The sequence below is a fragment of the Callithrix jacchus genome, chromosome X (genome assembly GCF_049354715.1).
Source record: "Callithrix jacchus isolate 240 chromosome X, calJac240_pri, whole genome shotgun sequence".
NCBI classification, from domain to species: domain Eukaryota; kingdom Metazoa; phylum Chordata; class Mammalia; order Primates; family Cebidae; genus Callithrix; species Callithrix jacchus.
This window is the reverse complement of record NC_133524.1, coordinates 115,316,260-115,337,182: the sequence shown is the minus strand read 5'-3', so window position 1 is coordinate 115,337,182 and position 20,923 is coordinate 115,316,260. Positions and strand designations below refer to the sequence as shown.

Sequence of the window (20,923 nt, the reverse complement as noted above, 5' to 3'; positions counted from 1 at the left end):
GCAGCTCCTCTGGAATGCGGTATAAGATACTCCACCACTACACGTGTTCCCCTCTCTAAAGGGCTGACAGACAGTGTGCATTCATCAGCCTTGTGCTACCCATTAGTGCTAGAGGGCGTTTTCCAAGCTAAATGATGGGGGATGACAAAAGAAGAGGGTAGAATTGGAAGAGGCAGAGGAACAGAAGAGACTGATATCTCTTCTTACCTTCAGTAAATTGGCTGTTAATCCATTCCAGAGCCCCAGGACACCCTGGGCCTTCACTATCTGCCGGAAGCAGTCCACTGCTCCTGAGAAATGGACATCTACTCCTCCACTGTGTGGGAGGTAGGGGCTCTGAGCCTGGCAGGAAACAGAAGCTGGGATGAGATGATTGAAACACCAGGAAATAAATGTCCTAGTGGAAGAAGCCAGGGTCTCAAGTCTGCACTCTAGATGCTGTGCTCCTGGCCAAGATGATAGCAAAGAATGGCTGCCATGGGGTTCTTCTTGTTCTATGGGCTTAGAATGGATATTAACATGCAATACAATCATGATACCCTGTGCACATATTTGTGGTTTATTTTGCCTGGAAGGAAGCAGACATTTGGGACAGACTCAATTTCATACTTACAGTCCCTCCCAACCTATGCTTTCTGGACATGATAAACATACTCCCATGCCCTTAGCCTTTTTACAGTATTCTCCTGTTTCCTTGTCTTTACTGGTACTTCCTCTGTGAAGCTCCCAAGCAGAGGCTGTTCATTTCTCCACATCACAGATGTGACAGGGTAGGTGGCATTCTTCTCACTCTCTGTTGCTGTTCCCAGACCCTTCCTCCTTCACTCTCACGACAGAAGCACTTAGCTGGGGCTGATATCACTGAACCATACTCCTTGTCCTGCTATTATCTCCTAATCTGGCCACTCTTCCACATTCATTGAAGACTGTGACACCTGGTAGCTCACCCTCTCCGAGCCTCATCATCATCATCATCATAGTTAACTTCGGCTCTATAAAGATGACCCAGCCTATGACCAGATTCTGGCCCTCGGCTTCAGTGGTCCTCATCTTTATATCACTTTGGCTATCCCATGGACATCATCACTACCTTCAGAGCCATCCTGACCAAACCCTGTTATTACCCAAATGCTCCATCTCTGAAAGGAATGTTTTATCCTTTATTATTATTATTTTAGAGACAGAGTCTCACTCTGTTGCCCAGGCTGGAGTGCAGTGGTGTGATCTTGGCTCACGGCAACCTCTACCTCCTGAGTTGAAGCGATTCTCCTGTCACAGCCTCCTGAGTAGCTGGGACTACAGGTGCATACCACCATACCTGGCTAATTTTTGTATTTTTAGTAGTGATGGGGTTTCACTATGTTGGCCAGGCTGGTCTCAAACTCCTGGCCTCAAGTGATCTGCCCACCTTGGCCTCTCAAAGTGCTGAGATTACAGGTGTGAGCCACTGCACCCAGTTTTCCTCTTAGAAAAATAATTTTATGATCAGATGAAATGACTTTTCAATATACCATCTACATATAAAACTGGTACTACTTGTCTGGGGATGTCCCCTCACAGCTGGCTTTCAGAAATGGCGTTGAGTTTAGATTAAACTGTGCACGTACTCTGGTTTGTTTCTGAAATGTTTAGCTGGGACTACATGGCATTCTGTGGCAATGGAACTAAGATTTTCGAAGTGGGAGAGGAGGTGTGGTACAACAGTAAGAAGAGCACAACTCTGGAGTTGAGCAGGTTCGTTTCTAGTCCTGGTTTCTGCACTTACTTGGCCATGTGACCCTAGGCAGCTTACCTAACCTTCAGAGCATTCACTGCCTTTTAATATTTGATATAATTTACTTATTTATTTCCTTTATTTATCTGCTCCTTCCTTGCAACTAGAATTTCAGCTACATGGAAGGAGGGATTTTTTTGGTCTGTTTTATTCACTGTATCCTTAGTATCCTTAACACATAGTAGATATTTAATCAACATTTGAATAAATGAAATGTATTCCATTGTCAACCTCCTGGTTGCCAAATCCAGTGGCTCTTTTTGGTTATATCATTACTGGACTTTTTCTGTTTTGAGATGGTGTCTTGCTCTGTGTCCCAGGTTAGAGTGCAGTGGCGCAATCTTGGCTCACTGCAACCTCCATGTCCTGAGTTCAAGTGATTCTTCTGGCTCAGCCCCCCCGAGTAGCTGGAACTACAGGCATGCGCCACCATGCCCGGCTAATTTTTGTATTTTTAATAGAGACAGGGTTTCACCATATTAACCAGGATGGTCCCAAACTCCTGACCTAGTGATCCACCCACCTCAGCCTCCCAAAGTGCTAGCATTACAGGCGTGAGCCACTGCACCCGGTTATTATTGGATTTTTAAGGGGGCAATATTTGGCACTGGTAACTAGCAACTCTTTTTGTCCTCCTCAATTTATATACCCTTTCTAGAAAATTCTACCATAGCTTTTGCTTTAAACACCTCCTACAGGCAGATGGCTCCCAAATCTTTATCTTTGGCTCTGACCTCCTATTGACCTCCAAAACCAAGCACCCAACTGCCTACTGGGCAGCTCTACCTGAATAGTACACAAGTACTCAAAACTTGACACACCTAGAACCCACTGTTGCCTTTCTCTACGACAATGTCAGATTTATTCTTTCTTCTGTGCTTCTTATCTCAGTGATGAATGGCCGTACTGTTCAACCAGCTACCCCAAGCCCGAAACCTGGGATTTCTTCGTTTGCTCACCCTTACTGCCCTATCCAAGCAGTCATCAAGTCCTATCAGTCCAGTCGTCTAAATAGAGCATTTCTCAAATCCAGCCCCTCCTCTCTATCCCCTCTGGCATTCCGTTAGTTCAGGCTGCCACCATCTCATGTGTGCATTACTGCAGCAGTCTGTTACTGGCCCCCGGACCCGCTATTGTTATTTTCAATTCTTTTCTTTCTTTCCTTTTGTTTGTTTTTTTTTTTGACATGGAGTCTCACTCTGTTGCCCAAGCTGGAGTGCAATCATGCCTCACTGCAGCCTCAACCTCCTGGGCTCAGGTGATCCTCCCACCTCAGCCTCCCAGGTAGCTGGGACTACAGGCATGTGCCACCATGCCCAGCTAATTTTTGTGTTTTGTGTTTGTTTTTTTTTTTTTTTTTAATAGAGACAGGGTTTCCCTATGTTGCCTAGGCTGGTCTCGAACTCCTGGGCTCACATATCCTCCCACCTCAGCCTTCCAAAGTGCTAGGATTACAGGTGTGAGCCACCACATCCAGCCTCCAATTCTCCATTTTTTTTTTTTTTCTGAGATGGAGTTTCATTGTCGCTCAGGCTAGAGTGCAGTGGCACGATCTCAACTCACTGCAACATCTGCCTCCTGGGTTCAAGCGATTCTTCTGCCTCAGCCTCCTGAGTAGCTGGGATTATAGGTGCAAGCCACCACACCCACCTAATTTTTGTATTTTCAGTAGAGATGGGGTTTCCCCGTGTTGGCCGGGCTGGTCTCCAACTCTTGACCTCAGGTGATCCACCCACCTTGACCTCCCAAAGTGCCAGGATTACAGGTGTGAGTCACTGTGCCCGACCTCATTCTTTATACTACAGTTAGAACACATTTCTAAGATTCCAATTCAGACCACTGACTCCTTTGTTGACTTTTTACCACCTATAGGATAAAATCTAAGCTCCTTAGAATAATATGTAAGGCCCTTCATGACAACTTTTCCAGCATGAAAAGCGTCACTCACCCCAATCATACTGACCGCACTCCTTTGCTCTTTTTGTTTTTGAGATAAAGTCTCACTCTGTCACCCAGGCTGGAGTGCAGTGGCATGATCTCTGCCCACTGCAACCTCTGCTTCCCAAGTTCAAGCGATTCTCCTGCCTCAGCCTCCTGAGTAGCTAGGATTACAGGTGCCCGCCACCATGTGCAGCTAATTTTTGTATTTTTAGTAGAGATGGGGTTTCACCATTTTGGTCAAGATGGTTTCCCGACCTCGAGATCTACCTGCCTGGGCCTCCCAAAGTGCTGGGATTACAGGCATGAGCCATCGCACCTGGCCCATTCTTTTTTGTACTCCCATTATCCCCTCTAAAGACTATTCATTTATTTGCATATTTATTGATACTTACTATATGCCAGACACTCAGGATATATTAGTGAACCAAACAGACAAAAGTCCCTGTTCCTATAAAGCTGAAATTCTAATTGCAGGGGAAGAGTAGAGAAAGAAAGAAAATAAATAAGCAAATAATGCCAAATACTAAGAGGAGGTGAGTGCTCTAGATAAAATAAAAGCAGGGGAAACATATAGGGAGTGTCTGGAGGATGCGGAAGTGTTTATTAGGGTAATCAGAGAAGACCTCACCAAGAAGATAACTTTTGAGTGGAGATCTGAAGGAAGTGAGGAAGTGAGTTGTAAAGATATCTTCAAAGGCCGTGAGACAAGAGCATGTCTGGGGTGTTAGAGAGGCAATGAGGAGGCCAATGTGGTGGCAATGGAATGAACAAAATAGAGAGTAATGGGACATGACTTCAGAAAGTAAATGGTGGCCAGATTGTATAAGGCTGGTAGACCACACAGTAAACGTTGTGGCTTTTTTTTTTTTTTTTGAGATGGAGTTTTGTTCTTGTCGCCTAGGCTAGAGTGCAATGGCACAATCTTGGCTCACTGCAACCTCTGCCTCCCGGGTTCAAGCAGTTCTCCTGCCTCAGCCTCCTGAGTACCTGGAGTTACAGGAGTGTGCCACCATGCCCGGCTAATTTTTGTATTTTTAGTAGAGATGGTGTTTCACCACATTGGCCAGGCTGGTCTCGAACTCCTGACATCAGATGATCCACCCACCTCAGCCTCCCAAAGTGCTGGGATTATAGGCATGAGCCACCATGCCCGACCTGCATTTTGGCTTTTACTGAGTGAAAAGACAGGTTGCTGGTGGGGGTGGGAGTGTTATGAATAGAAGAGTAGCATGACCTAATTTATATTTTCACATGATCACTTTGGCTGCTGTGTTGAAAAAGACTCAAGGATGGAGGGAAACGTAGGATGGAGACTGGTTAGGAGATTACTAGACTAATTTAGGCAAGAGATGATGGTAGCTTGGACTGGGATGCTATTGGTGGAGCGGCAAGCAGTGGTCAGACTCGATATATTCTGAAGGTGGAGTCAACAGGATTGGCTGATGGACTGGATGAGGGTATGAGAGGGGAGTGAAGGATGGCTCTATTTAAAATTTTTCTTTTGTTTTTCTTTTGTCATCCTCTGTGAGAAGTTAAAGGATGGTTCTAATGTTTCTGGTCTGAGCAACGGGATAGACGGAAGTGCCATTAACTGAGATGGGGAATGCTATGGGAGAAGCAGGTTGGCTTTTTGTTTTTGTTTGTTTTCTGAGGGTGGGTGGAAGCATCAGGAGTTCAACTGTGCAATGCCTGTTAGCCATTCAAATGGAGATGGGAGTTGGCTACAGAAGTCTGGAGTTGAGGGGAGAGGTCAGGGCTGGAGACATAATTTGGGAGTCGTCAGTACACAGTTGGTATTTAAAGCCAGGAGACCAGATGAGATCACTTAGGGCTTGAGCCTGGGGATAATTCCATATTTAGAGGTCAAGGAAATAGGAGGCCCAGCAAAGACTGAGAAGGAGTAATCGGTGAAGAAGGAAAAGGAAGGTGTGGCATCCAAGAAGCAGAGTGAAGGTGTTATGTCAAGGAGGAAGGAGTTGCTGAGGGCCCAGTAAGATGAGGACTCAGAATTGACCACTGGATCTAGACACATGGAGGTCACCAGTTATCATAAAAAGAGAAGTTTTGGCTGGGTGTGGTGGTTCACATGTGCAATCCCAGCACTTTGGGAGACCGTGGCTGGAGGATTGCTTGACCCCAGGAGTTCAAGACCAGCCTGAGCAACATAGTGGGACTCCTATCTCTGCAGAAAATATATAAATTAGCTGGGTGTGGTGGTGCACACCTGTAGTCCCAGTCACTTGGGGGGCTGAGGTGGGAGGCTTGCTTGAGCCCTCAAGGTTGGGGCTGCAGTGAGCCATGATTGTGCCACTGTATTCCAGCCTGGGTGATAGAGTGAGTCCCTGTCTCAAAAAATAAAAAGGAAGTTTACTGGATGGTGGAGCAGACTTCTAACTGGAAGATTTAAGAGAGAATGGGGCTGGGCACGGTGGCTCATGCCTGTAATCCCAGCACTTTGGGAGGACGAGGCAGGTGGATCACTTCAGGTCAGGAGTTTGAGACCAGCCTGGCCAACATGGTAAAACCCTGTCTCTACTAAAAATACAAAAATTAGCCAGGCATGGTGATGGGCGCCTGTAATCCCAGCTACTTGGGAGGCTGAGGCAGGAGAACTGCTTGAACCCAGGAAGGGGAGGTTGCAGTGAGCTGAGATTGCCCCACTGCACTCCAGCCTGGATGACAGACAGAGATTGTCTCAAAAAAAAAAAAAAAAAAAAAGAAAGAAAGAAAGAAAAGAAAAAGAAAAAGAGAGAGAAGGGAGGTTGCGAACAGTGGCTCACATCTGTAATTCTAGCACTTTGGGAGGCCAAGGCAAGTGGATCACCTGAAGTCAGGAGTTTGAGATCAGCCTGGCCAACATGGTGAAACCCCATGTCGCCTAAAAATACAAATATCAAAAATTAGCCAGGCATGGTGATGGACACCTGTTATCCCAGCTACTCAGGAGACTGAGGCATAAGAACCGGGGAGGTGGAGGTTGCAGTGAGCTGATATCACGCCACTGCACTCCAGCCTGAGCAACAGAGTGAGGTTCTGTCTCAAAAAAAAAAAAAAAAGAGAGATAATGGGAAGAGAGAGATTGGAGATGGTTAATATAGACAACTCTTTCAAAGAGGCTTCTTTTACAATTGTATCGTAATCATGTTCAATTTACATATCTGCTTCTGCTAGTGTGCTGTGAACTCTGTGAGGACTAGGTCTTGTTAATTTCTGTATCTCTAGTGCCTTAACCAGCAGCTGACACATGACCGGTGCTCAATGAATGGTTTGCTGAATGAGTACATAAAATGCTCAGTATAAGAGTGGGCTGGAAATTTTAAAGCATTTTCATATAATTTTATGCATGAGTTATAAAAATAAGAGGTCAAGACATACAGTGTAATGTAGAATCTTTGCAGAAAACAAATATCAAAATTCATTTCATTTCTCTCTTCACAAGACATTTTGATGGTTCTATTTTACTAAGACGTAATGGCATAGTACAAAATATCACACATGTATTCCATATTACTACTGCCAGTACCAATACTGACATTTATTGACTGCCTAGGTGTCTGTTACAGTTGAGAAAACTGAGGCTCAGGGACAGGTTAAGTGATTTGACCAAGGTCATATAGCAGGTAATGAACAGATTTTATTCTGTTTTATATTCTAGTTAGTTGTTTCCTGTCTCTTTCCCTCAGGAGATTTTAAGACCTGTGATGCCTAGGACCACGTTTTACTTAGCTTTTCTCTCTTCCACCCTGCTTAAAAATCGGTAGAAGAATGAATTACTATCAGAGAAGCAGTGTGAAAACTAGATTTTACTGATTCAAATCAGGCTTTCTGGACTCTTTTTTTTTTTTTTTTTTTTGAGATGGAGTCTCACTCTGTCACTCAGGCTAGAGAGCAGTGGTGTGATCTCGGCTCACTGCAACCTCTGCCTCCCAGGTTCAAGCAATTCTCTTGCCTCAGCCTCCAGAGTAAATGGTATTGCAGGTGCACACCACCACACCCAGCTAATTTTTGTACTTTTAGTAGAGATGGGGTTTTGCCATGTTGGCCAGGCTGGTCTCAAACTCCTGACCTCAGGTGATCCTCCTGCCTTGGCCTCCCAAAGTGCTGGGATTACAGGCGTGAGCCACCTCTTTGTTGCCCCTGACCATGAAAGCTGGCTCTTTCTTGCTCTCCTTCTGATGACTAGATCTCCAAGGCCTTGATTACTTTAGGCTCTGATAATGCAGCTCCCTAAACCAGAGACCCAAATCTGAAAGGGACCCTAAGATCTTCCTGTCCAATTATTCATTTTACAAATGAAAACCTACCACCTGGAGAAGCAGAGCAACTTAACCAAAGCCCCCAGCTGGTGTGTAGCAGAGGCAGGCCTAGAAGCCAGATGCTCTGCCTACTGGGCCACTGCAATCTGCCCTCTAGGATCCTGCCTCCTGGAGACTCTGACCTTGGCCTCTAGGCTCCAAGTCTTCGCACTACAACTTATGCTGCACCTGACAGCCACCTAACTCATGCCCTTGCAGGACACCCCACCCCATTACTATTGCTGCACAACCCTGGCAATGCCAGTCATCATCTTGTCCAAGTTAGACTTTAGCTTCTCTCATGACCCCCAACTATAAGGACATTCAATACAACATATAGTAAAAGGTCACTGATTCCAACTGTGGGAATGTATGGGGGTTGGGGGAGTCAGCCTCAATGAGTGAAATCTAAATTATGAAATTTTGGAAAGACATTCCATTTTATTATATATGACTGGAACTAGATTAATGACGGGCAACCTAATAGAGACACTTTTCAGGCCTTACTTTCATGCATGGCTGAGTGATCTGTGGAAGGCAAGATAGAGCATGAATGTTCTGTATGTGGGCTTTACCGTCACACAGACCTGGATTGGAACCCTTGTCTCTTCTATGCACTAGCTATTTGATCCTAAGCAAGTTCCTTAACTTTTGTTTTCGAGACAGAGTCTTACTCTCTCACCCAGGCTGGAGTGCAGTGGCGTGATCTTGGCTCACTGCAACCTCTGCCTCCAACCCATTCTTATTCCTCAGCCTCCTGAGTAGCTGGGATTACAGGCACATATCACCATGCCTGGCTAATTTTTGTATTTTTAGTAGAGACAGCGTTTTGCCATGTTGGCCAGGCTAGTCTCGAACTCCTGACCTCAAGTGATCCACCTGTCTCAGTCTCCCAAAGTGCCGGGATTACAGGCATGAGCCACCTCACCTGGCAACCTCCTTAACTTCTGTGAGCTTCAATTTCCTTATTTCAAAAATGGTAGTGATAATACCTAGCTCTTAGAGTTGCTGTGAAAATTGAGACAATAAAGAGTGCCAGCAACATTATAAGTGTCAATAATGTTAGCCATTATTAGTAATAAAAAGGTATTTCAGCAGGCTTTAAAAGAAGCTTCTTTTGGTAAAGAGTTTAAATATCCCTATAATTATGCCATTTATATGACTAATTTGCTAACTAAGCCCTGGGTTATTAGAATTTTAGGTTAGTGGCATAAAAATTGACGAGGTTTCACAATTCTTTATTTTTTATTGGATTGTTGTATCTTTCCATATTAATCCAGCTTCTATGCTTTAAAAATATAGCATAGAATCAATATTCTATGCTTTAAAAATATAGCATGGCTGGGCATGGTGGCTCATGCCTGTAATCCCAGCACTTTGGGAGGCTGAGGCTGGAAGATCGCTTGATCCCAGGAATTCAAGACCAGCCTGGGCAACATGATGAGACCTCATTTCTATAAAAGAAAAAAAAAATTAGCCAGGCATGGTGGCATGTACCTGCAGTCCCAGCTACTCAGGAGGGAATAGCTCCTGAGGCAGGAGGATCGAATGAGCCCAGGAGGTTGAAGCTGCAGTGAGCCTAGATTACACCACTGCACTCCAGCCTGGGCTATAGGGCAAGACCCTGTCTCAAAAAATAAAAATAAAAATAGAGTTCTCCATCAAGGTAAAGGGTGAAACTTTGGAGTTATGCCTTCTCTTTAAGGTGTAGTGACAAGCAAACACAGATGATTGTGAGAAATAGAACATGAAATGGACAAGCTAAGTCTCCCAGCTTGCTTACAGTAGGCAAAATGGCTAGGGGTCTTCGGCAGATGTCTTACTTCAAAGTGTTTCCTTTAGTATTGTTTGAACTCAACCTTTCTTTCTTACCCTATCAGTAAAGAACTGTTACCAAAGGGATAGTAAGTCTCCTTTTCCCTTACAAAGAAATGGCCTAATCACAAGACTTCAAGTTCCTCCTGCCAATGTAAGACTGAAATACTGAAAAGAGGAAATTATGTTTATACAGGAAAATAACCTCCTTATTTTGCTACCAAATAAGGTGATGGATTTATCACCTGCTAGTTTCTGATAAGAATTGTAAAAAGCCCCAAGTTATGAGTCAAGGTAATCATTCTGTAATCTGGTGCTCCCCACAACTAAAACAAAAAGACACTAGGTAACAGGAATTATATAACATGTCAATTATAAACAACTTGTGATTAATCAAGGGCCGTCTATATCCAGTCTTAGGACCTTGACTATCTTCCTTAATTTCTGGACTTCACGCTACCTGCACTGCCAAGGCATCAGTGTTCATGTGGATCATTGTAGCAGTTTCCTTAGCAATCCTGCCTTCTCCCACTGAAAGTCCATTCTTGTACAGTGATTATTTTTTTTGAGATAGAGTCTTGCTCTGTTACTCAGGCTGCAGTACAGTGGTGCAATCTCAGTTCACTGCAACCTCCACCTCCTGGGTTCAAGTGATTCTCCTGCCTCAGTCTCCTGAGTAGCTGGGATTACAGGCACGTGCCACCACACCCTGTAATTTTTTGTATTTTAGTAGAGACAGGGTTTCACCATATTGCCCAGCTGGTCTCAAACTCCTGACCTCAGGTGATCTGCCTGCCTTGGCCTCCCAAAGTGTTGGGATTGCAGGCATGAGCCACTGTGCCCAGCCACATACAGTGATTTTTTAAAATCAGATTTATTCTTTTTTTTTGCTCACCTGCTTAAAACATTTCAATGACTTTATATCACACTTATTATGAAATCTAAATTTCTTACTGGAGCCTACAAGTCATAGTGCTAATATGGTAGTAAAGTTTAACAACTAGTTGTTTGGGGGAAAATAAAAAAAGGTCTGAGTTGTAGCATTTACCAATTTCAACAGCGTCAGTCCTTCCACTATGGCTGATATCAGGCTACCAAATGTGAAGTCAACCAGCTCCCAAATTTCCTGAAATGTAACAGTCAGTTCTCCTGAGCCAGTAGGAAGAGGCTCCAGCATGCTACTTGTAGGCTACAAGGTCTTATATGATCTGCTCTGCCCACCTATTTTTCTTTTTTTCAAAATTTTAAATACGCCTGTAATCCCAGCACTTTGGGAGGCTGAGGTGGGCAGATCACTTGAGGTTGGGAGTTTGAGACTAGCTTGGCCAATATGGTGAAACCCCATCTCTACTAAAGATAGAAACATTAGCCAGGTGCGGTGACGCATGCCTGTAGTCCCAGCTACTTGGGAGGCTGAGGCACGAGAATTGCTTGAACCTGGAAAGCGGAGGTTGCAGTGAGCCGAGATCATGCCATTGCACTCCAGTCTGGTCATTGCAGCGAGACTCTGTCTTGAAAAAAAAAAAAATTTTTTTTTTTTTTTTTAACAGAGATGTGGTGTCACTATGTTGCCCAGGCTGGAGTAGGCAACACGGGTTATTCACAGGTGCAATCCCATTACTGATCAGCACGGGAGTTTTGATCTGCTAGGTTTCCAATCTGGGCCAGTTCACCCCACCTTTGGCAACCTAGTGGTCTCCTGCCCCCAAGAGGTCACCATAGTGATAATGAATTTAATGTGGACATCTGATAGCTAATCAGATGCAGTGTTGTACAGCCCAGAACTCTTGGGCTCAAGTGATCCTCTCCCCTCAGCCTTTCTAGTAGCTGGGACCACAGGCATGCACCACCATGCCCGATCTGCCCACCTTTTCAAGTTTATCTTGGGTCACTTGTTAGCAAAGCAATGGTAGCATCTGATGAGTTTGGAAGGGTACTTGGCTGCAATGTGGAGCAAAGTCACAAAACCCTTCAACTGTGCTGGCCTTCTTTCTGTTCTCTGCTTGATGATTTCTATCTGTATCTCTCCTCTGAGCCACAGGATCATGTAATCAACTATCTACTTGATTCAAAACCTGAGTTGCCTCGCCTCACCCTTGCCCTTGCCCTCACCCTCGCCCTGCCTTGCCCCCTACATCTCACAGCAAGCCAGAGTTCCTCTTCTTTCCCCCACTAACTCTTCAGCATCTCATCTGCTGCTCCAGGCTGAGGGACTAGAGGATATCTTGGTTGTTTCAGTGGTGTGACCAGTCGTGGCAGGCCGGGCTTCAGCATCCAGTCAGGGCAGTGTGCAGACCAAATGGGCACTTGGGTGGGAGACACAGAGGAGTGTGCCTGGGGTTTGTTGGGACCATGCTGCCCCTACCCCCACTTTCACTGGGGCTCTAAGCTCTGGAAAGTGATTACACAGAGGGTGCTCAGGAAACCTGCATGCAGCTCTCAGCACTAGGCAGGTGGTTGCTGGCTTGTCCAGAATGGGGACGCAGGGCAGCCTCCCCCGCTCAACACGAGTGCAGACACCGTGTGAGGGGACAGCAGCTCTTGGTGCAATGCCAGAGACCAATCCTGGCTCTGTGACCTCTGACAGCTGTAGAAAGGAGGACCCGAGGCTGAGTGGTGTGGCTCGTGAATCCACTTAGAATTTTTGGCTTGTGTCACACATGGGTGTCACAGCACACATTTACTTTGCATTGTCCCTGTCCTTCCTGTTGCTTGGTGTTTAGGGAGGAAGATGGAGAGAGCTTCGGAGCATCTGTCTCCTTGCTCTCCTGCTTCTACCACCTTGGTTTTGCCTCCTGCTGGAGATGGGGTGCTGCTGCGGCCCAGAGTTTTCTGCACAATGTGTCTGTCCTTGTCAAGGTGGACAGAGGGTGACATCATAGGAGCAGCTCGCTGGCCAGAAGGGGATAGGGGAGTCCCTGTGCCTCAACTCCTGCTGCTCCTAGGGAAATGAGGCCTGGGCCAAGCCAGCATCTCCTTGGTAAAGACCCCAACAGGCAATCAGGCATTCTGGATACACACCCATAACTTTACAGCAGGCCAGCTGCAGCACTTGTCATCAAGAGTCATCTCAGCTGTGCTCCCCACTCGTCCTTTCCTGTAAGAAGCCACTGCTTTGGGGATGCTGGCTAGAAAAAGTAGGGAGGCGAGGCAGGGCGGGGCCGGGGGCAGAGCGGGGTGGCTTATGTGAGTAAACAGCTGTCTTTTCTTTTAAGGCCTTCACTGATTGGATGAGGCCGAGGAGATTTTCTGTGTGTGTGTGTGTGTGTGTGCGCGCACGTGGAACACTCAAGTTTATTCACTTTATTTATACATTTATTCATACTGTACATCAGACCCAAGAAACCCACGTGTATGCTCTTGGCACTTGGCACTAGGAACTGCACAATCTTCAATTAGACTAACTTTTCCCTACCTACACGACTAGATGACACAGAATACAGGGTGGAAAAGAATACACCCTGTTTCACCACACTCAAACTCTGAGCAACCTGTTGCCGCTGGAAGTTAGAGATGTGCTCAGATGTTCTGGGCTTTGCCTGGACTGACAGTACCAGGGAAGCCTTCTGGGCCATGCCTTAACCACACCCAGGCACACACAGGAGCCGCCTTCCTGAGACACAGCTTGCCCTTGTGTTTGGTAGCAGGTCAGGGAACTGCTACCAAAGGAGAAGAGGAATAGAGGGCAAGGCCAGAGCTTAAGAGTTCCCTGACCTTATCCCTAGCCCTCACCCTGTTACCAGTTAGCAGCTTTCAGCAGAGCCAAGCATGGCCTCCCCAAGAGGGAGGGCAGGCACAAAACATGGATGCCAAGATTACAAAGCACAAACCTAACTCTTCTCCAGCCTTTCCCACACCCACCTCGACCACAAATATTCTTGATTTAAGGCTGGTTTTGGACCCTACCAAAGCTCACTGAGCAAAGGTACCCCAAATCTCCTCCAGGCCATGTCACTTCTCTAAGTGGCCCTTCACTACTGGCCAGCAGCCAGACAAGTGCCCACTCAGACAGCCAGGAGTGGGGAAGAGGGACTGTTCAGCCCTTCTTCCTTTTCCAAGAAGAGGGAGGAGGAAGGCTGATTGTATAGGGACCTGCTTCCCTTTCCAGGGGCTTCTAACTCGAAAGGCTGATTCTACCCCTTAAAGGGAAGATCCATGATTGGTTTGGTATGGGAATGGGGGATTTCTGGAACCCTGAGTCTGGATTTCCCTGTGCTGGCTGAGGAAGGGATTGTTGAGGGACTCAGGTGTGCCTGGGCTCAGGGCAGGCTTTGGCCTTGAGTGGATAAGCATTTTGGCCAGTCTGTATTCATGCCTGAGGGTAGGAAGTGCTACACAGCCTGGCCCAGGGAAGCAGCCCCCTGAAAGCAAAGGGAGCCCAAGACAATCTGGGTCAAGTTAAAAATGGAGTCCCATGGGGGATAACATGATGGCCACCTACTCCTAGCCCTTTGCCACCTCAAAGGAGCATATACTTTCCTTTCCCAAAGAGGGATCTAAGGCCTTGCCTTGCCTCACCTCCTGAGTAGCTGAGATTACAGCTGACCTTCACCACACCCAGCTAATTTTTATATTTTTATTACAGATGGGGTTTCACCATGTTGGCCAGGCTGGTCTCAAACTCCCGACCTCAGGTGATCTTCCACCTGGACCTCCCAAAGTGCTGGGATTACAGGCAACTGAGTGCTTTCAATGTACTATCTCATTTAATCCTCACAAAAGCCTCATGAAAGAGGTAGTATTATCATATTAGCTTGATTACATAGATGACAAAATGGAGTCTGTGAGAAAATAAACACAAGTCTCTAAAATTACAGACCATGATATAACACATCAACTTGAATCTGGGTCTGTTTGTACCCCACTAAGATACACTGTCTCCTGATGCTCAGGACTGAAAATTCTCTCTTAGCCTTTTACAGACTTGTTACTACTCATCATTGGTGGATGTGGCTGCCACAGCATGTGCACTGCATGAGTTCTTTATCCTGAGACAGGAGCCTGTGGTGTGGTATGAATAAGTGCCTCTACAAGTGTCCTACTAAGTGGGTGTCCAGAACACAAAAGCAAGTATGGGTTGCTGGTTGCTCCCAAAGGGCAAAGGAATGACAAGGCTAGATTCCAGTACATCTTAACCTAAGCTGCATTAGGCTGACCACGGAAGCTTTTAAAAATCCTCAGTGACTGGGATCTACCCCTGGAGATTGCAATTTAACTGAACTGGGGTGAGGCCTGGACATAAACACTTTTTTTTTTGAGATGGAGTTTCACTTTTGTTGCCCAGGCTAGAGTGCAACGGCACCATCTCAGCTCACCACAACCTCTGCCTCCCAGGTTCAAGTGATTCTCTTGCCTCAGCCTCCTAAGTAGCTGGGATTACAGGCATGCACCATCATACCCAGCTAATTTTTGTATTTTTAGTAGAGATGGGTTTTCACCATGTTGGTCAGGCTGGTCTCGAACTCCTGACCCCAGGTGATCCACCCACCTTGGCCTCCCAAACTGCTGGGATTACAGGCATGAGCCACTGTGCCCAGCTGACATTAGCACTTTTCATGAGCTTCCCAGCTGATTCTGACATGCAGCCAGGGTTGAGAGCCACTGATGTGGACCTTCCATGGCACAAGGCAGCTCTGGACCTAAACCTGAGTCCATCAGCCCACTGCTGAAACTGAGAGTGCCTTGGGGAGAAAGCACATGGGTCCTGAAACTAGACTGTTTGGACCAAGTCCCCACTTTGCCACTCACTAGCTCTGTGATGGCTGGCAAGTGCCTTTACCTTCTGGAGCTTCAATTTCCTCATCTGTAAAATGGGGTAATAATAATACCTACCTTATAGAACTGCTGTCAAAATGAAATGATTTCATACATGTAAACTGGTTAGAACAGTATTTGACATATAGCAAGCGCTAAAGAATTAACAACCATTATTGTTATTATTATTTAAACTTATAAGAAAAACAAGTATACTGAAGACCAAACCAACCCACTAGATTGGAATGGCCATTCATCGAAACTTTATCTTACATGAAACATGTCAGGCAGCTTGTCACAAGAACCAGAACTTAACTCCTCCTGCACAAACCCAGGCAACTATCCCATAGCTGTCTAGTCTAGACCCACAGCTCCTGGGAAGAGCACACTGGATTCTGCAGCCTGGCATCATCTGAAACAATCAGAGCAGCCTGGCCTGACTTTGTTACTATCTGTATAACCCTGGTCAAGTCATTTAGCTCCTTGAACTTTCATTTCCTCACATGTCAAATGAGGAGACTGAAACAAAATGACTTTGAAGACCCTTTCCAGATCCGGTAATCCATGCTGCTGGCCGGAATCCGTGCTCCGCCCTTCCTCTAGGACTTCAAACTTGCCATATCCTCAGCCTCGCTAAGTCTGTTTTATTGATCAGGATAAACATCATTTCCCCAGGGAAGTCTTCTGAGACCCCCACACGAAGTCAGGAGCCTATGGAACACTTTCAGTCAACCTGTACTTCTCCTTCACAGCACTTAACACAGTTTATAATGATTGACTGTATAATTATTTCTTTCATGTGTAATCCTGCCCCCCATCTGCTCCATCTCCTAGACTGTAAATACTGTGAGGGCAGCAGCCACATTTGTTATGTTTATGGTTTTGGTCTCAAAGCTTATCTGGTGCACAGTAGAGGTACTTAATACATATTGAAGGAAAGAAAGAACAAATGTGCAGTTGATACTAATAAACAACAAAGACTTAGAAGCAAAGTACTTGAGCCAGGTGCAGCAGCTCACGCCTGTAATCTCAGCACTTTGGGAGGCTAAGTCAGATAGATCACCTGAGGTCAGGAGTTCGACACCAGCCTGGCTAACATGGTGAAACCCCACCTCTACTAAAAAAAAATACAAAAGTTAGCTGGGCATGGTGGCAGGCATCTGTAATCCCTGCTACTTAGGAGGCTGAGGCAGGAGAATCGCTTGAATCCGGGAGGCAGAGGTTGTAGTGAGCTGAGATTGTGCCACTGCACTCCAGCCTGGGTGACAGAGCAAGACCCCGACTCAAAAAGAGAAAAAAAAGCAAAGTATTTGATTATTCCTGTGATAAACTCCTCAGAGGTCTTCCACCAGAGGCAATATTTTGGTTGTTCGATCTTTCCATGAGTACTGAAATAACTGAACAATATTTATCAAGATGTAAAACACATGGGCCTTTTGATCAAAGCAAAAATCCTAGGAATTTATCCCAGTGGTCCCTAACTTTTTTGGCATCAGGGACCTGTTTTGTGGAGGACCATTTTTCCACAGACAGGGGTTTGGGGGGAATGGTTTTGGGATGAAACTGTTCCACCTCAGATAATCAGGAATTAGATTCTCATAAGGAGTGTGCAACCCAGGTCCCTTGCACGCACAGTTCACAATAGGGTTTGCACTCCTACGAGAATCTAATGCCACCACTGATTTGACAGGAAGCGGGGCTCACTTTGGCTGTGTGGCCCAGCCTGGTTCCTAACAGGACACGGACCAGGGGTTGGGGACCCCTGATTTATCCTACAGATCTGTTTGCATGTGTATGAAAAATGTATGTTACAAGGCGATTTGTTACAGCACTGTTAGTACTAGCAGAAGACTGGAAATAATCTACATCTACCAAATGGGGACTAGTTAAATAAATAATAAATCATACTATGGAATACCGTATTATTAATGAAAAATATGGCCGGGCGCAGTGGCTCACGCCTGTAATCCCAGCACTTTGGGAGTTCAAGACCAGCCTGACCAACATGGAGAAACCCCGTCTCTACCAAAAATACAAAAAATCAGCTGGGTGTGGTGGCGCATGCCTGTCGTCCCAGCTACTTGGGAGGCTGAGGCAGGAGAATCGCTTGAAAACGGAAGGTGGAGGTTGCCATGAGCCAAGATCGCGCCATTGCACTCCAGCCTGGGCAACAAGAACAAAACCCCATCTCAATAAATAAATAAATAAATAAACAAACAAATAAATGAAAAAACACGGGCGGCTCTATCAGGACGGATGTGGTATCATTTCCAATACATATATTTTTTTCTTTTTTTTTTTGAAATGGAGTTTCACTCTTGTTGCCCAGGCTGGAGTGCAATGGCATGATCTTGGCTCACTTCACCCTCTATCTCCCAGGCTCAAGTGATTCTTCCGCCTCCACCTCCCAAGTAGCTAGAATTACAGGTGCCTGCTACCACACTTGGCTAATTTTTGTATTTTTAGTAGAGATGGGGTTTCACCATGTTAGCCAGGCTGGTCTTGACTCCTGAACTCAAGTGATCCACCTGCCTCTGCCTTCCAAAGTGCTGGGATTACAGGTGTGAGCCACCACGCCCAGCCAAGATACATTTTCAGGTGGAAACAGGGCACAGAGAGTGTATGTAGTGTGCTGTTGCTGACCTAAAAACAGAACATAAATGTACAAGTTTATGTGGAACTTTGCATAGACCATCTTTGGAAAGATACAGGTAAGAAACTGCTAACAACAATATTGACTCACAGGAGAGCTGGGCAGCTAAGGACAAAGGTTAGAAAGGCTTAGTTTTCAGCATATACTCGTTGCTCCTTTTGGATTCTGTATCATGTGCATGTGTTACCTACTCAAAAGATAGAATATTTCATTTTTCTTTCTTTTTCTTTTCTTTTTTTTTTTTGAGACGGAGTTTCGCTTTTGTTACCCAGGCTGGAGTGCAATGGCGCGATCTCGGCTCACGGCAACCTCTGCCTCTTGGGTTCAGGCAATTCTGCCTCAGCCTCCCGAGTAGCTGGGACTACAGGCACGCGCCACCATGCCCAGCTAATTTTTTGTATTTTTAGTAGAGATGAGGTTTCACCATGTTGACTAGGATGGTCTCGGTCTCTTGACCTCGTGATCCACCCTCCTCGGCCTCCCAAAGTGCTGGGATTACAGGCTTGAGCCACCGCGCCTGGCCGAATACTTAATTTTTCTTTAATCTCATTTATGAATATGAGTGCAGTCCATTTATTAGAAAGGAGAGAACAGAGTAAGAAAAGGAAAAAATTCATAGGGAAAAGAAAAGAGTCTTTGAGCTGGAGCACACAGGAAGGAGCTCAGAACCTTCTGCATGTTATCTGGAACAACCTGTATCTTCTGTGGATGTGGAGGACATGACCTGATGACTAAGGTGTCCAATTCCCAAACCATCTGAGGACATATATGTGTGGGAGGCGATTGTGGCAGGAGGCTTCAGTCTTTTGGCAAATCTCCAATAATCAAACAAAAAAAAAATGCCAATCGTATTGGAGTAAATGGGCTTCTGTCCTGTGAACCACATGACTCATGTTTTTCTTGGCATAGCTAGGACCCAAATAGTTGTCCTCGTAAGCTGGGAAGTGCCCGGGCTCTGCCTTGGGGACATTGATACAAGTGGATGGAGGCAGCTGCCTGCCAGCACAGCAAGCCTACAAGCTCCCCTTGATCCCCTCCAGCGTGAATGCCTCCCGTTTCAGCGGCAGACCAGGGGTCTGACTAGCTGCTCAGAAAGCCTGCAATCACCGTGGGGGAAGCAAGCAAACCACAGTAGGTTAGAGAGAAGAGAAACAGCCAGTTCCTATGTGGTGATTGGGGGTTGGGGGTGGAAAAACCCAAACTGCAGCTGGGCTTGACCACAGAAAGCAATTGCCATGCAAGTGAGCAGAGCTGCTGAGGCTCAGGTCACAGGCCCTGCATGTGCTGCCTGCTGTGCCAACTTTGAGAGTGTCACCTTGCCTGGGGGTGAGATTGGGTGGGGAGGGTGAAGGAAAAGATTTGGCAGTGACAGTTCTCAGAAGGCTGGGAACATACAGACGTGTGCTGTGCTTGCGTGTGGAGCCTCTCTGTAAAGCCTGTTGTTACGCTAACCAAACCAAAAAATTCTCTACGAACTCTCTTCCTGTCCCTGTTCATCATTAGCTATACAGATCGAGGGGCTATTGAGGTTCCATGACCCCGCCTCATTTTTATGTTTACAGTAATCACAGGAAATATGAAATACGGAAACACATCTGGACTGGCTTTTTTTTTTTTTGAGATGGAGTTTCACTGTCACCCAGGCTGGAGTGCAGTGGCATGATCTTGGCTCACTGTACCCTCTACCTCCCCGGTTCAGGTGATTATCATGCCTCAGCCTTTCAAGCAGCTGGGACTACAGGCGTGCGCCATCACACCTGGCTAATTTATATATATATATATATTTGTTGTTGTTGTTGTTGTTTTGAGACACAGTCTCACTGTTGCCCTGGCTGAAGTACAGTGGCAAGATCTCAGCTCACTGCAACCACCGCCTCCCGGGTTTAAGCAATTTTCCTGCCTCAGCCTCCCAGGTAGCTGGGATTACAGGCACCTGCTACTATGCCCAGCTAATTTTTTATATTGTTTGTAGAGATGGGGTTTCACTATGTTGGCCAGGGTGGTCTCGAACTCCTAACATAGTGATTCGCCTGCCTTGGCCTCCCAAAGTGCTGGGATTAAAGGCATGAGCTACCTATGCCTGGCCCAATTTTTATATTTTTAATAGAGACAAGGTTTTGCCATGTTAGCCAGGCTGGTCTGGAACTCCTGGCCTCAAGTGATCTGCTTGCCTCGGCCTCCCAAAGTGCTGGGATTAAGGGTGGGAGCCACCGCGCCTGGCCCTGGACTGGCTTTATGGTTCTAATCAGGCCTTCCACGCTCTGCACAGATTCTGAAGGGATGTTTGAAGAATAATAAACATGGCACCTTAGCATTATTGAGAGTACTTTTTATGGGTCCAGCTCTGCATTTGCACTAAACAAATTCAGTCTTTGCTGCAGGTAGATGAGGTCGGCACCACTCTTACCCTCAAAACAGATGAGGAAGATGAGGCTCAGAAGGGTTACATGGTATGCACAAGTTCACGAGGGAGTAAGGGGCAAGGCTGGGATCCAAAGCCCACACTGTTAACCACTGAGCTATTCTGCCCATTGCAGCCTCAAGAGGAACACACCCATCGTAGGCAAATAAGCAACAGCTATGTGAAAAAAAGGTGAAAACTCGTGCTTCCTATGAATGCTCCCAGCCAGCTGTGAGTCCTCCCTGTTGATAGCAGATTTTTCCTGGGACGTTTCTCTCCCTTTCCCCTAC

The 20,923-nt window shown here is 46.1% G+C and overlaps 1 protein-coding gene across 1 annotated transcript in view; it reads right to left on the bottom strand.

Annotated features, from left to right (window-relative positions):
• SLC25A43 (solute carrier family 25 member 43) overlaps positions 1-20,923 on the bottom strand; it is a 56,659-nt gene that overhangs the window by 8,014 nt on the left and 27,722 nt on the right. Inside the window, exon 4 of the mRNA XM_002763208.6 lies at positions 208-342. Within this exon, the coding sequence (XP_002763254.2) occupies positions 208-342 (135 nt within the window). The remainder of the gene's footprint in view (positions 1-207; positions 343-20,923) is intronic.